General features: G+C 46.4%; 1 protein-coding gene across 4 annotated transcripts in view; it reads right to left on the bottom strand.

The window, feature by feature from the left end:
• The window catches only part of PFKP (phosphofructokinase, platelet), a 332,348-nt gene that overhangs the window by 89,181 nt on the left and 226,764 nt on the right, over nucleotides 1-16,403 (bottom strand). For all 4 annotated transcript variants that reach the window (XM_086941516.1, XM_086941517.1, XM_086941518.1 and 1 more), the window contains one exon: nucleotides 3,203-3,349. In XM_086941516.1, the coding sequence (XP_086797642.1) occupies nucleotides 3,203-3,349 (147 nt within the window). The remainder of the gene's footprint in view (nucleotides 1-3,202; nucleotides 3,350-16,403) is intronic.

Raw genomic sequence — 16,403 nt, 5'->3', positions numbered from 1 at the left:
TCATTTCGTAGCCATCACTTAAAAGGCAATGCTGGGGATATTATCAAACCGATGGTGATATACCACCTTTGCCAGAGATCACATATGAAATGGGTCGTGGTACTCTTTGTCCAGGTTTTTAGATGGGATTGGTGGTGGTGCATTCTGCTAAATCAGAACTGCCAGCAGCACACCAATTACCTCTGCCCAGGGCTCAAGAAGTTCTTGGTAATTTCCCTTCAAATCTCCAGGGATTCCCTGAGCCCAAGGAATGGAGAATGCCTTTAAGGTCCTTGGTTATCAAGTCAATATGGTAATCTTCAGTACTGCCTCTATCTGGTTTCCATGCTCCCCCTGAAAAAGTAGAATCCCAGATATTTCCTCAACTGTAGGCAATTGTGCAAGTGCAGGGAATACCCATTTGCACGTCTTGGTGACTGCCTTGGACTCTCTTGGTCCTGGGGAATGCTTAGAAATGCCTCTGCACCACCATTCAGACGCAGTCCTCGATTTTTCCTTGGCGTGGGGAGCTCTTCCAGGTGTGGATTCCACCTGGCAGGCCCAAAGGGCGACCAGATGGAACAGGAACCTGAGCATGGCACGAATTACACTGCTATGCTGGTGTGTGCCACAGCCCCATCATTCTCCCAGCATGGGCTAGGCATCACTGTAATTGAGGGCAATTACTGTTGACAGCTAATACAGAAGAGTGTCTAAGTAGTGGTAGTGTCTTCACCAGAGTATAGAGGAGAGAATTGGTGTAGAAGAGTTTACATTTTAAGCAAAATTGAGACTTTGCAAAGTATTCATGAGATACAATCCAGAAAAGCCTGATAAATCGAAAAGAAATGCATGTACCTTAGTAAAAACTGAAAAATGTAAGATCTTGTATTACTGTCAAGACAGAGCAGCTTCTCACTGCATCCATCAGCAAAGCAATGTGATATTAGCGTAGCAGCAGCTACTGTAGTAGCTCTAGTAACTGTTCTCACGTGAGCGAAAGCACTAAAGTAGGCTAGGCAAAAAGATGGAAGAGCAGGAAGCGCCATTGGACTGTCTTTTCAAAAGAGATAAGACTAAGGACCTTGTAGTAGAGTATGTGGCAATTCATTTTAAATTTCTAACGGCCAGCAGTGGAACTCGTCCTGTGTGGCAAAGGTGAACGGAGACAGTAGATAACGCCTCAAAGATGTGAAGGAGGATGCCGGTGGCAAAATAATCTCGAGAAGGGACACACAGGGTCAGGGGTACTGTCCACAGTCCATCGAACCTGTTAAAATGTTACGGAAAAGTTCCCATACAAAGAGAGTGCCTAAAAGGTTTACTGAATACCTTTTTATGTGCTTATCTGTTGTACGTTGTGAGTATTGTATGTGGGGTTGTGTTGTTAAAAAATGGGGGAAATGTGTTGTATAGTCTTATGTAACATGGAAATGTGTTCATCCATCATTAGCTAGTGATATGGTAAGGTTTTGTGGTGAAGCATTATGATTCTGTTAGAGAACACTGAAGTGAGACAGAGAAGTTGTTGGGAACTGGATGTGGTCTTCTGGGGTCAGTTATTCTGTAACTTATGTGTTTACTTACCAATAAAGCAAAATTGGTTCAGCTTCTTGTGACTATGTGCCAACGTCATTTCAGACCTGATTTACAGTTTAGCAGAGGGGGTAATCCCTCACAAATGTGGCGGTTATTCAGTCCGCCTTATTAGAAGTGCACAGGATATATTTCACTTGTAATAAAGCAGGCGCGATAACCGTCATTTTTGTGACGAATTCCCTTTTCACAAAACACTAAATCAGGCCTCTAGTTTGTGCCTCATTTCTCTTGCTTTTTTGCCACATATCTACATTCACAGGGGCTTTTGTTAATCTAATAGGGAGATTGAATGTACAGTTGTGCCCATCTGCATAGCCTGATTAATGGCAACACATCCACTTAACTTCTGCATAACGGGTGAGAAAAGGCATCGAGCTATGAAAAGAAAGGTCATATAGCCTTCACTGGACACCATAGAATGACTTAGGGCCTCATTCCGAGTTTGGCGGTCCTCCTTTAGGACGGCAACCGATGCGCTCCAAGGAGGACCGCCAAGCCCGTGTTGCAATCACCCGCCGAATTTCGAGTTTCAAGTTCAAGTTTTCAAGTTTTATTTTATTTGTTTTGGTACTCTACTGAGGACCACAAATGTTATACGGTAAAATTCAGTTACAAATACTTTTAGAATATTTCATATTATTACAAAGCTAAAAAAGGTTTTAAAAATGTATAAAAGTTATAACAAACTAATTCGTTGGGGGGAAATTTACATACAGTGATCAAGTCCTTTATGGTAGTGATACGGCAATTAATGTATATAGGATACAGATGTTTTGTCCTAGCTGCCACTACTTTTGGATTAGGGCATGTGAATAAAAGATGTTCTACATCCTGCTCCCCTCCATAGCAGAGGTTACATAATGAAGTTCCATTTGGGTGCCAACTTGATGTTATAGTTAGCACTGGTAAAATGCCGAGCCGTAACAGGGTGATTGATCTCTTAGCGCCATGCGGATTTCGAGTTGAATTGGTGTTAAAGCAGTGTCACAGCAATGGTCTGTTAGGCCCATAGGAGAGAGTAACAAGCAGACCGCTGATGTGACAGTGCCTACTCCACGTTTCTGCATGGTCTGGCATGCACCATGTTGTGTATGCCACACAGTGATGGAACAAAGGTGGAAATAAAGAAGGGCACAATATGTGCCCCCCCCCCCCCGCAGGCACACCCAGGGCCCCCTTACTTGCATGTCCACCAGCCTTTCCATGGTGGGCTCACCACCATGAAATGGGCGGTGAAAATGCAATTCGAAATATGATTTGTGTTGCCGGCATTGGCACTTCCAGCATATTCCTGCCCCTTTCCACAACACCATGGGATCCTGGATCCCGGCGGAGGCAACAGTCCTGTGGCAGTCCCACCACCACACTTGGAATATGACCCGCAGCGGTGGTGGTGGTCAGACCGCCACCGCGAGTACTGCTGTCCCAGGATCGCCGTACTCATATTACCCCCTAAGAGTACTTTAAGATTTTGTAAATACAAACAATTTTTTACAATTTAAGTAATGTATAAGCTAGAGATGTGATCCTAAGGTTAAGATAAACACCTCATTGATAATGCAATAAAACAATAAAGCACTTTTATTTATATAATGATAATGTTTGCTTGCGTGCAATTACTAACCTGCCCTTTGGCAAATCCTTCAAAGCCATCATTGACAGCGAACATTGTGTGACCTTCTAAGATGCCGATTCTCACCGCAGAACGGACTGCTCCATTCATGCCCGCAGCGGGAGCGCCCACGTTTAAAACAGCCACATTGAAATTACTCTGTATTGGAACAAAAACTTCAACATTAGCTTTTGCTGAAAACGCAAAATGAACCACAGTCCAGTGCCACAAACATTCAGTACAGACAGCAGTATGCCATTTCAACATTCATGTTAGTCAACATTCCAAAGTGGCTCAATATCATGAACATATCCTGAAAAAGCAGGTGACCTGTAGGAAACTCAGGGCAATACCAGAGAGAAAAGAAGGCATTGACGATAATTAGATTTCTTAGGGTTTCAGCAAATGTATCAATAAACCAATGTAATCTATGTAGTGTTTTTAGGATTTTTTTGTTTTGCAGTTTATATAGCACAAACAAGGACTAAGGACATTAGAGCACCTTTTAAGAGTACTAGATTACATTACACGAGGTCAGATGACAATATACATATATATATATGTTCTTCAGTCTCGCTCCTCAACACAACTCATGCAGCATCCCAAACCTCTGCAGCCAAAAGTTGCTATAATACGCATTTCCTTCCTGTGACCTTGAAACACATTCCTACTTTTTCAAGTGCACGCTAGCGCCATGCAGAACACAGCATACATGCATCTGGCCAAAATGGTCACTATTTAGGAATGTCTCATTTCTCCACGTTTGTGTAGTGCAAAAATGTATGGATGATAGCTTTACCATTTTCTGCTGAAATGCCCCTTAAAAGGAGCAAAATGTCAAGTCTTTATTCTATCTGCCCTTCCCAACCAGACCCTGCAGAGGTCATTCGGGCATGGGCATTTAAAAAACACGTTCAAATGTGAGATCTTAAAACACATTACACTTTTTACTGCATATTTTTGGCAACAAGGTTTAATGTTTGTGTAGTGATAAAGAATCACAAAAGCAATACATTGTGAGTATGGCCTCCATTACATTTTCTCTAAAGCAGCTTTCTCCAATGAGTTGCTTGTGACCTACTGGTATCCTTCCAGCTTCCTAGAAAATGAAAATCTTTTACGTGCTTGAATTAATGTAAATTTAAAAATGTGTATTCAAGGGCCAAATGTGTATATTTTCAGAACTCATATGCAGATGTTTGGAAAAAATGGCTGCATTTCACAAATGTCAATAAAGACAATATCTGAGTGAAGAATTCTGCAGTGTAGGTAGTGTTATTAAGTTGGTGCAATGGTCATTGCTGTGGCTGTTATGTATTACACCCTTCGAGGCATACCACATTGACAAAGCATTTTTCACGTTTGTGCTGGCAACTGTGCCTGATACACTGAGGTGATCACTGCTGGTCATCTTGCATAAGGTGACCACAAATGTAATCCTGTCTGATGTAGTCACTATTACAACTCTAAATAATGTTCGTAACTCTGTGTGATTTTGATTAAACAGAAATAGCTTTTCTTAAAGAAAGTGTTGGAGACCCCTGCTCTAAAGTAGTTCTAGAATGGAAGGTGTATGCAATAAGCAGTGTTCCCACGTCAGTTAAGCCATACTGGGATAATAACATGGACTTTGGCCTTTGCACTGTAGTATTAAATACGTAAATGTGTGTTTGGTAATACTTTTGCTCCAAAGAATGAGTTTTAGGATCGTATAATTTTCACTGGCTATATTTCTAGTTACACCACTAAATCTTGCCATTAGAGGAGATGGACACACAGTAGAGGAGGGAAAGGGGGGAGAGCGAGAGAGAGAGAGAGAGAGAGAGAGAGAGAGAGAGAGAGAGAGAGAGAGAGAGTTTTTTGTATATAGGTGAATCTGTACGTGCCTCTCCATATCTTGCAAAGGGGCTTTATTTCGGTTATTTAAATTTAATAAATTATCAAGGCTTGAGAAAGATATGACTGAGGTCAAACATGGGCTTTTCTTCTGTTAGTAATTAAACACAACTCATAAACACGATCCCTTGCGTGGGGTCAGGATGGGCCCGGTCCACCAGCAAATGTCATTAATGCATCTCTACCAGATACTCGAGGATACTAACAAGTACTATGTGGAGGGACTTGCCCTATCTTCAGTACCGATGTTTAAATTGTACTAGTATAAATCGGTATGCATACATTTTGACTCCTCACTTGTTTGGCCCTTACCTAACAAATCAGTGTAAACGCTGTTAAAAAATGAGAGATGCCCATTTATGTTTAACCTTTTAAAGTTGTGTATTCATTGCTCAAAGCTAGCTCTGGTGGCCCAGTGGACGAATGCATCCAATCCAGGGATTTCTGCTTTTCCACAGGTTAAAATCTGAGCAGATCTGCTCACCCGGTTATCCTTCAGAGATCAATAAATAGAGTACCATTACATTTGGTAACAATATCATCTGTTATTCGGTGGCAATATATCCTTACCTTGAACATGCCCTGTACATGTTGTGTTTCAGGACGTGTCAGTAATAGCCGGTTCCACCATCAACAATTGCATCCTACGCTAAAATATATTTTTTTAATTATTGACAAGAGCACACTTAACATGACAGTGATGAGAAACGTGCCCAATAAATACTAGATTCGGGGAATGCCTACAAGTCATGGCTAAAAGGCACACTTTGTGACTCGTGCCCTTTGGGGCTCGGGAGATTGGGTTTACAGTGCGACCAAAGGCCACATCTTATGTCCAGTTCCTGCAGGGCTTGACCCAAAGTGATGACCAGAGAGTCCTCAGGGTTAGGGGTGTGCACATAAGGTGTCCCCTAAGTCTATGTGCTCTGCCCTACAGCCAGAAGCAAAAGCAAAACCAAAGCGTGTACCTAGCGTGTACCTGGGGGTGGTATTGAGTAGCGAGAGTGGCCAATGATAATGAGAAGTCCACTGGCCCAGGGATTACCCATTATGCACTGGGGTGGAGGAATATCTGCAGGTTGAGGCTAAAGGCAATATTCTGAGGCCCAAGTCAGCTGCACAAAAGCAGAAGACATGCTCTCTGGCACTGTTGAACGGGTACTGGGTGAAAGGCATGGCCAAACTCCACGCCCTGGTGCCCAGTATCCAATAGGCCTAATGAAAGCCTGAGCCCATACACATCTGGAGAGACTCGCCAAGCGGCACGTCATATGTTACACGCTTAGCCAAGTTCTTGCTGGGCAGTCAAAGGCCACCTTATTTATGTGTGTTAGGACAATAACTAATGGCTAGTATTGCTCCAATTTTTTTTCGATGTTAGCTTTCTAAAATTTTACTTGATCTGCAAAGTTTAACTTCTGTGTAAATGTTCTGGTGAGAATGACATTGCAGGCACCATTTGTGACGTCATTACTTATGTAATTTGTGATGTTATGTTTGAGGTTATGACCAGTGTATATTTGATTATGTCACTTTGACTGAGCATTTCAGTGGTTTTAAGGCTTGGACAGTGAACAAAATGTAGTTCAAGAGAAGCATTGTCAAATTCAATGCATCTGATTTGCATTTTCAGATGTAAGCCTGACCTATTTTGTTTAATTGCCTTGTGCCAAGTTTTCCCAATGATTAAATATTCTTCTTTTAATTGAACCTTCTTGCCCTCAGTCAGAGCAAATATCGGCTGTCCAGCAAAGAGGTACATACATGCCAGACTGTATGCATAATATGAAATTGAACCCAGGAAAGTTCAGATAAAGCGTAGCGCGCCAAATGGACCCCACCGAAGCTCTGTGTGTCAGAGGAAGTCGGTTGTAAATGGAATGACCAAAGATCAAAATGAGTCTGAATCATACTAGGGGGCCATATCCATTAACAATAATTACCACAGTATGGGAATACCCATGCACTGAAAATGGGTAAGCAGCCCAGCGAACTGGCCCCAATGCAATCACCAACAGGGGAATTGTCCTGCGGCCTCCGCCTACGGGGAACGAGTAACGAATAGTTTCTTACCTGTCGGTGTAGTTTTGCAGCTTGAAGATCTTTCTGGATTCACTATGCTGTGCATATTCCGCCATCTAGTGGTTGGAGTTCGGAAAGTGCTTTGTATTATTATTATTTATTTCTTGCTGTGGGAGGTTGCGAAACCTGATCCCTCTGGTGAGGCTACAACCCCCTACGGGAAACGAGTAACTAAGGAAATATACTGGAGCGGGCCCTCTGTTAAAAGCAGTTACCTGCCGAAACGTAGCTTCAACCATGGAATCGGTAGAAGGAAAGTAGTCTAGATGCATTAGAAACCGCCCAAACTATCTAACATGGTAACGTAAATCAATCAATTAATCAATCAGTAGATTTGTAGAGCGCTACATGTCACCCTTGAGGGTATTCAGGCGCAGGAAGCTCGAGCATTTAATTTAATTTGTACTGCCTCTGAACAACGCGCTCCCTGTAGACAAGTGAGATACCACCTGGTGCTGTTACCATGTGATATTGAACACTGATGCCCCGCGTGCAGCACCAGAATCGTTGCGAGGGGGCAGCCGCCCAATGTGAGCTGTGCAGGCGGAACGGATTGCTTACCACCGGGGGAACAGATGTCAGTCAGCCTCAGTGCTACCATCCCCAGAGAGACGAAGCCTCGTCAAGATTCGAACTCGTGGCCTGCAGAGTGGCACCCAGAGGTAAACATGGAAGGCGCTGAACCACTTTACTAAAACTGAAGCAGATCGAAAACTGCTCATTCATGCATAACTATCACTAGTGCAGCAGGTGCAGTGGCACCAGCTTTGTGACTTAGAGGGCCCGCCACACCCTAATTATGATGTTGTTTTGCCACTCGTCATGGAATTAGTAGCCCCATTTTTCATGCTTGAACCCTGGTACCACTGAAATAGTTACAGCCAAAGACATCATCAAATAGAAAATCAAAATGGTGTTAGCGATGGAAGGCATGCATGCAGTCGTGTTAAAAAAGAACATACCTTGTCTTCATGCAACACTAATTGAGAGGTTTATTAAATACTGAAACCCCTTGGTTTAGACATAAAGGGGCATATTTACGCGGAAGTGGCGGAGCTGTACATGTCCATCCTTGCGAAGACAATCCTGTCCCTCTGGGCGGCACTTCATTCCTGACTTGTCACCTCAGCCCAGCATGGGGCAAATATGGAATGGAACTACTTTAGTAATGTAAAAATCCTCTGTATGCCATAGGCACGAGGGAGCAGCCAGTAACCCAATGCCTGATGGGGACTTGCTCAACCGACTCAATGAGTGAAGAGCACTGACCAAAAGCCTCTTACAGTATGTTTATGTATGTTGTGTGCTGTGGGGTGTACAGTGGTGACACCAGGTCTATCGAAAAATATAATAATAAACCAGTCTGAAGACAGACCTAAAAAACAAATATGTCCTAGGATAGGGAATGTTATGGTTAGAAAGATCATTAACTCCTCCACATTATAATAGCGGTGCTAAGACTTATTAATTTATTTTGTAATGCTGAAAAGTTGTTGATCCCCCCCCCGTCTAACAATAGGATATATAACCACCACACACACATACACACACGTCTGTGAATTCTCCAAGTTACCATTTTTAGGTTTCGCCTGCACAGCGCTTGCACTGTACATGAGAAGTCTTTTGTAAGTAAAACAAAATCTTCAAAAGGGTCTTACAGCCTGCCTACAACTTGACTATAACTTTCCATTTGTTTACTTGCTCATTACTCTGTTTTTATTGGTTTGGGCATGTTATTTCCTGTTGGTTTCTGGTGCGTTTGTTTTCGATTCTGAGGAGCGTGAACCAAGTACACCTTCCTGTTGCACATTTCAACCGCCTCACTCAAGCTACTTTTTTCTTTGTAACTGTAGGAAGGTGGATATCTGACTATGGTTACCCCCAAACTTTTTGCCTGGTGTTTAGCTGGTTTTTGACTTAGTTGGCCTGGGATCCTGCTATTCAGGGCCCCAGGCTGATTGCTCTCTCCTTAAAATGGACTCCATGTACCTTAGGTGCATAACACAATTGGAATTGGTTCCCCTTATAGGCCCCTGTAACAGTGTACCATAGGTACCCAGGGCATAGGTGTAGCCAAGGCCTACCAGGGGCTGCAGCATGTATTGTGCCACCCCTGGCCTGGCCTCCATATTTGACACAACTGGCTGATCACTCAGCTGGGGTAAGTTGGTGTAATCACCTCTTACTTAGGTACAGTATGCCTGTGCCTAACCCTAAACTGGACACATATGTTCCTATCAGCCACTCCTATGGAAGGCCTCATCAATCCTGGAGGCAGAGTGCTTGGAAATATGTGAGATGGTGCTCTAGCATGAGCTGAGCCTGTCTGCAGCTGTCGGGAACCACTCCCTAAGCTGTTCCGGGATATTGCCATACCATATACTCTTAAGTGCATTATAATCCTCGCGGTTATATGCTATCTTTGGTTTGGCTTTATCAAAACATGTCGAGTAAGGTGTCATACGAATTGGAATACTATCCCCTCGCCAGTTCTGGCGACGGGGATAGCATTCCACCCTTCTAGAGGGACACGACATGTGTGTAGCCTTAACCCCGGTTAAAGTTAAACAGAGCCTCAGCTTCACAAAATGGACGCTGCCACCACAGACACAAGTCTGGCCTCCTGCTGCTGACCGAAACTCGGCAGATGGTGGCCTGGACAAAGGGTTTCCTGCCTTGGGAGGTGCGAGCACCACCCCAGACAGGATTTTGTGTATTAGGTAGGACAGGGCTGAAAAGAATCAGACATGCCCGGGGCACACAAGGTGTCCCCGTGCATAGGCCAGTCCAAACCGGTTCTGGGGCCTTCCAGCCCCAGTCCTGGCGCGGAGCTGGACAAAGGAAAGGGGGTGTAACCGCCCCCCTTCCTGGTTCCACCCAGAGGAGGGACCTAGTAGGTGATCCACCCCCAGTTTGGGAATAAGAGGGGGAGCAGTGCCATTGCACAGCAGATCATCCCGAAATCAACTTAAAACTAAGAAGAAGACTGGACTTCGACATTCTGCTGCACAGAAGACTGAAGAAGAATCTCCCTTGTGGCCAAGGAGTGACCACCCTGTGAACACAGGTACCAACCAGCAACTCGACGTCTGCTTTGCCGCCGCCTCCCGCCGGAGACCGAGCCCAGAGCCCGACAAGAACCAGACTCCCAGACCTCTCAGAGCCCGATCCACAGTCCCTGCGAAGAAGGGACCCGTGGAGGCACCGAGTGACGTGGGACCGGACCTCTTGAAAGACACTCGAAAAGCTGACTGCGCAGCTTCTGAGGCATCCTCGACGTTGTGCTTTGGGGACTGAGAACCCCCACCACCGAGCAGCCCTTGCACCGAAGATCAGCCCCCCAGCATCTCCACGATCTGCGTGGGGCCCTTTTGCACTGTGCCACTCGACGCGCCATCCCGGCCACTAGCCACGTGGTCAGCGGCCATCTTGGCGACGAACCCGAAGATTTAAACAGCAGGTCTGGTTGCTCCAGACCTACCCAAGCTCCTGTGAAAAGGAGCCCTCGCTCTGACCTTGCTGGTCCGAGTGAACAGCATCTTTCAACTTCTGCGTGGCTTGCATTTGCCAAGGCCTGTTTGCTCCGATCAGGTCGCCGACACCGCCAACAGCGAGAAGCCTACGTGGGACAGCTCGTGACCGACTCCTGGACGTCCTCGACCCCGGGTATCCACGTGGCTGCAGAAAGAAGCTACCCGACAACGCCTGTTTGCACCCGACATCGCCTGGTTCCGCTCTGGTTCCACGGCAGTCACTAGCTAGTGACTTTGAACACTGTCCCCTCTGCTTTCAGGTCTTCAACTCTTCTGATCCACCCTTGGATCCACCGGAACTCTTCTCATCGAGCCGCCTGCAGCATCTTCAGCTCCAAGCACCATCGACCAGCGTGACGAAACCCGACACATCTTCGACCCTGTGCACCCGCTTCCTGTGGGTGAGGTAACTCAGCTCCGCCGGTGCTCCTGCACTGGTACACATCCCAAGGGCCTGTGTTTTAAGTTTCAGCTCCGTAGGTCACTCGGAAGGTTCCTAACTTTCTAACTTTGTGCTTTTTACGCACCATAGACTTTGTATTGAGAAGTGCGTGCACTTTGAACACTGCACCCGAGTCCCGTGGGCCTTTCCCGACTTAGTTAACTCCAGTCTCGAATAGCTCCAGCGATTCCCAAGGCCCTAGGCCTCTTCACTTTCCTTTAGGTATCTCTTATACCACTTATTTAGTATATGGTCTAGGCGGCCCCTAGGGCTCATCCATATTGTGCAACTTTTGTGTATTTTAAACTGTCTTGTGATTTTACGCTTGTGCTTCTGTGCTCATAAAGAGTCCAGGGGATTTTAATAGTTAATAAATCAATATATATTTTCAATATATATCTGTGTGGTGTCCCTTTCATTTGGTATTCAAGGGGGTTGTGTATGGTATAACAGCTGGCTTCACATGCCTTTCAGAGTTTAGCCTAAGACTGCTTTGTCCACGTTACCACTAGGATAACTGGTCTACAAGGTTGAATTACAACCATCATCATAAGGGTTGCTTGGCATGGTACAAAGTGATCACTAGAATTAGTGAGCATTATATACCAGGCCAACTTCTCACATTGGTGAGCAGCGGATTGGGATCTGAGCTTGCTGTTGTTTTACCATTACAATCTTTGAGATTATCATTTGAAAGATCACACAGGTACCTGCTAGGTACATATAAAACAAGACTAGTATACTTAAGTTCTACTGAACTTAGTTGTTGTAGAGCAAAGGGAGTAGCACACCCTAGCTACAACTACTAGATAGGTTTAGTAGGTAAACACCAGTGTAGGTAGATTGCAACACATCCACCCACACTAGAGCAATGTCTGGAGCAGAAGGGTCCAGTGGACTTACTCCTGTTGAGAGTGACCCTCCAAGGGCACCATCCAAATTTGCTATTTTTTCCTTTAAGGAATTAAGACAGCTTTGTGTCTTAAGGGGTCTGAAGACAGGGCCTTCCCCTACTACAGACCACCTAAGAGAGCTCTTAGACCAGTCTGAGACTCTAAAGCCCTCTAAGGCAAACCCCACAGGGGATGCTGAAGGAGGCCATCCTTCAGAGGATGACACTGTAGACACCCCTGCCCCTATCATCCTAGTAGATGAGGAAGCCTCCACCACTGGAGCTCCTCAAGTAGATGTAGAGGAAGAGGAAGAAGAAGAGGAGGAGGAGGTGGAAAGCAGTGAGTCAGATGATGACAGAAATAGTCAGGTGCTGGTCAGTAGACTGAACCAGGCTAACTTAAGTCAACTTGGGAATGAATCAGGTAACAACCCATTCAGACCCCCAGGTGGACTTAACCAGGGCCATAGGAGGAGGAGGCATCACTCAGGTGAATCCAATACCTCCCATGTCTCTAGAGGCTCTCATGGTCACTCCAGAAAGGAGATGACTAGCCCTCAGAGAAGGGAACATGAGGCCAAGATGAGAGAGGCTGAGTTTAGGATCCAGAGGCAAGAGTTAGAGGTTGCCCTGGCCAAGGAGAAACTTGCTAGAGCAAGACAGCCTAGAGAGAGTGGATTAGGATCCACTGGTGGCAGCAATATCCAGAAGGATAAAGACAGGTCCTTTGATACAAGAAACCTGAGTAAGATTGTGCCCCCCTACAAAGCTGGGGATGATATCCACAAATGGATGACTGCACTTGAGAGAGCCTGCATGGTACAGCAGATCCCTCAGGAGCAGTGGGCAGCAATCTTGTGGCTCTCCTTTGAAGGTAGAGGCAGAGACAGACTCCTCACAGTTAGTGATGAGGATTCTAGAAACTACATGGTCCTGAAGAGTGCTCTGATTGATGGGTTGGGCTTAACCACTGAACAGTACAGGTTAATGTTCAGAGACACCCAGAAGACACAGACTCAGGACTGGTCTGAATTTGTTGAGTGTGCCACTAAGGCTCTGGAGGGCTGGTTGCTGGGAAGTAAGGTTACTGACTATACAGGATTGTATAATTTAATTATGAGAGAGCAAATCTTAAGTAATTGTCAAAATCAGCTTCTACATCAGCACCTGGTTGACTCTGATCTGACCTCCCCACAAGAATTGGGTAGGAGGGCAGACAAATGGGTCAGAACCAGGATCAGGCCTAAGAACCAGGGTGGTGACCAAAAGAAAGAGACTACCAAGCCTCAAGAGAAGGGTGGGGATAAAAGTAAGGAAAAGACTTCCCCAGGGCCCCCAAACTCCAAGAATGGGGGTGGGTCCCAAGACACTTCTACATCCCAGAAAAAGCCTTATTGTCATACCTGTAAACAGGTGGGGCATTACAAAACAGATAGCTGTTGTCCCAAGAATGGCAATAAGGAGAATGTACCTCCAGGTAAGGCTCCAACACCTCCTGTCACTGTTAGCAGTGGTCCCCCAGGTGGTGGGAGCACCCCCAAGAATTTGGGTGGGTTTACTTTTGGAGGACAGGTGGACTCTGGCCTATCCAGGTCCCCTAACTCAGATACTCTTGTTTATGAGACTGGCATGGGGTTTGCCAATTTCACAGCTTGCCCAAACACTTTGAGCAAGTATAGACAGGAGCCCCTCATCAATGGCTTGAAAGTTGAGGCCTTCAGAGACACAGGGGCTAGCATCACCATGGTGGCTGAATGTCTAGTCCCCTCAAGGCAACTTTTACCTGATGCCAAATATCAGGTGACAAACATTGATGGCATAGAATCCAATCATCCCATGGCAGTAGTCAATCTTAGCTGGGGAGGTGTCACTGGCCCAAAGAGAGTGGCAGTGTCAGCAAACTTGCCTGTAGATTGCCTACTGGGTAATGATTTGGAAATCTCAGCCTGGGCTGAGGTTGAACAGCAAACCCATTCTAGAATGGTAAATCTCCATGGAAAGGTTAGTGGGGCTGTAATGGCTACAGCCCCAATTCAAGATGTCCTTCCTGAAAAGGTTGGGAGGGCTGAGCAAACCCCAGCCCCATCTTTAGATAACTTCCCTCCTGGAAAGAGTAGCAGGGCTGTACTGGTAACAGCCCATACCCAAACTGAGTCTCCTCCTGAAAAGGTTGGTGGGGCTGTGATGGCCACAGCCCAAACTCAAACAGATACATGGGTAGTGAAGCCTGAAATGATGGATCACTCCACCCAAACAGAGAGCATGGAGGAGGAAGAGAAATCTCCCCCTCACCAGACTTTAGGAAAGGATCAGCCTCCTCAGGGAACTGATCTTACTCCTGAGGAAGGAACTGTCCCAGAGGTTGTTAGGCCTGGCCTGACAGAACCTCTGATGGCAGTGGACCCTTCTCAGGAGGGACCCAGTCTGGAGCAGGTAACCTGCCCCTCTCTACCTTGCCTTACTCAGCCCAGGGCTGCAGAGGACAAGAAGGACAGTGAGACCCAAAGGGCCCCCTGTCAAATAAAGCACCCCCATCAGCAGATTAGGGGCACCGAAACTAGTAGCCCTAGTGAGGTGCAAGCTTTAAAAACTCCTGAGGGATCCCCCTTAAAAGTAGTTAGGGACCTCCCCCAGATGGATATTGTTGGGCACAGCCAAACCTGGGACCCTAAGGGCCCAAACCTGACCTGTCCCTCCAGTAAGCCAAACAGAGGGACCCAGCCTCCAGCTTTAGGTATCCAGAGGTTGACCCTGAGAGCACAGTGCAACTCAGTCAGAGAAAGAAAGGCACACATGGTGGAGAGTGATTGGAGGAAGCTGAGCCCTACAGAGGAAACTCACTTCAGTACTCCATCTCAACACCAGCCTTTGACTTTGCAAAGACACATCACAGGTAGAGATTCCCTATGGTGGAGACCCTCCGATACCCTTAGGGTGAGGGATTGCTTAGTGGACCATGAGACAGGGGGTTACCAAGCCAGAGCTGGTACTTCCTTATATGGCCACTTAGGCAATATAGGCTTACCTGGTCAAGGATAGCCTTATCTCCTTTCGTTTGGGGGGGGGTTATGTAGGAAGGTGGATATCTGACTATGGTTACCCCCAAACTTTTTGCCTGGTGTTTAGCTGGTTTTTGACTTAGTTGGCCTGGGATCCTGCTATTCAGGGCCCCAGGCTGATTGCTCTCTCCTTAAAATGGACTCCATGTACCTTAGGTGCATAACACAATTGGAATTGGTTCACCTTATAGGCCCCTGTAACAGTGTACCATAGGTACCCAGGGCATAGGTGTAGCCAAGGCCTACCAGGGGCTGCAGCATGTATTGTGCCACCCCTGGCCTGGCCTCCATATTTGACACAACTGGCTGATCACTCAGCTGGGGTAAGTTGGTGTAATCACCTCTTACTTAGGTACAGTATGCCTGTGCCTAACCCTAAACTGGACACATATGTTCCTATCAGCCACTCCTATGGAAGGCCTCATCAATCCTGGAGGCAGAGTGCTTGGAAATATGTGAGATGGTGCTCTAGAATGAGCTGAGCCTGTCTGCAGCTGTCGGGAACCACTCCCTAAGCTGTTCCGGGATATTGCCATACCATATACTCTTAAGTGCATTATAATCCTCGCGGTTATATGCTATCTTTGGTTTGGCTTTATCAAAACATGTCGAGTAAGGTGTCATACGAATTGGAATACTATCCCCTCGCCAGTTCTGGCGACGGGGATAGCATTCCACCCTTCTAGAGGGACACGACATGTGTGTAGCCTTAACCCCGGTTAAAGTTAAACAGAGCCTCAGCTTCACAAAATGGACGCTGCCACCACAGACACAAGTCTGGCCTCCTGCTGCTGACCGAAACTCGGCAGATGGTGGCCTGGACAAAGGGTTTCCTGCCTTGGGAGGTGCGAGCACCACCCCAGACAGGATTTTGTGTATTAGGTAGGACAGGGCTGAAAAGAATCAGACATGCCCGGGGCACACAAGGTGTCCCCGTGCATAGGCCAGTCCAAACCGGTTCTGGGGCCTTCCAGCCCCAGTCCTGGCGCGGAGCTGGACAAAGGAAAGGGGGTGTAACCGCCCCCCTTCCTGGTTCCACCCAGAGGAGGGACCTAGTAGGTGATCCACCCCCAGTTTGGGAATAAGAGGGGGAGCAGTGCCATTGCACAGCAGATCATCCCGAAATCAACTTAAAACTAAGAAGAAGACTGGACTTCGACATTCTGCTGCACAGAAGACTGAAGAAGAATCTCCCTTGTGGCCAAGGAGTGACCACCCTGTGAACACAGGTACCAACCAGCAACTCGACGTCTGCTTTGCCGCCGCCTCCCGCCGGAGACCGAGCCCAGAGCCCGACAAGAACCAGACT

Source organism: Lissotriton vulgaris, chromosome 10, assembly GCF_964263255.1.
Source record: "Lissotriton vulgaris chromosome 10, aLisVul1.2, whole genome shotgun sequence".
Taxonomy (NCBI): domain Eukaryota; kingdom Metazoa; phylum Chordata; class Amphibia; order Caudata; family Salamandridae; genus Lissotriton; species Lissotriton vulgaris.
Note: the sequence above shows the minus strand (reverse complement) of the source record. Positions and strands in the feature narration are given on the sequence as shown.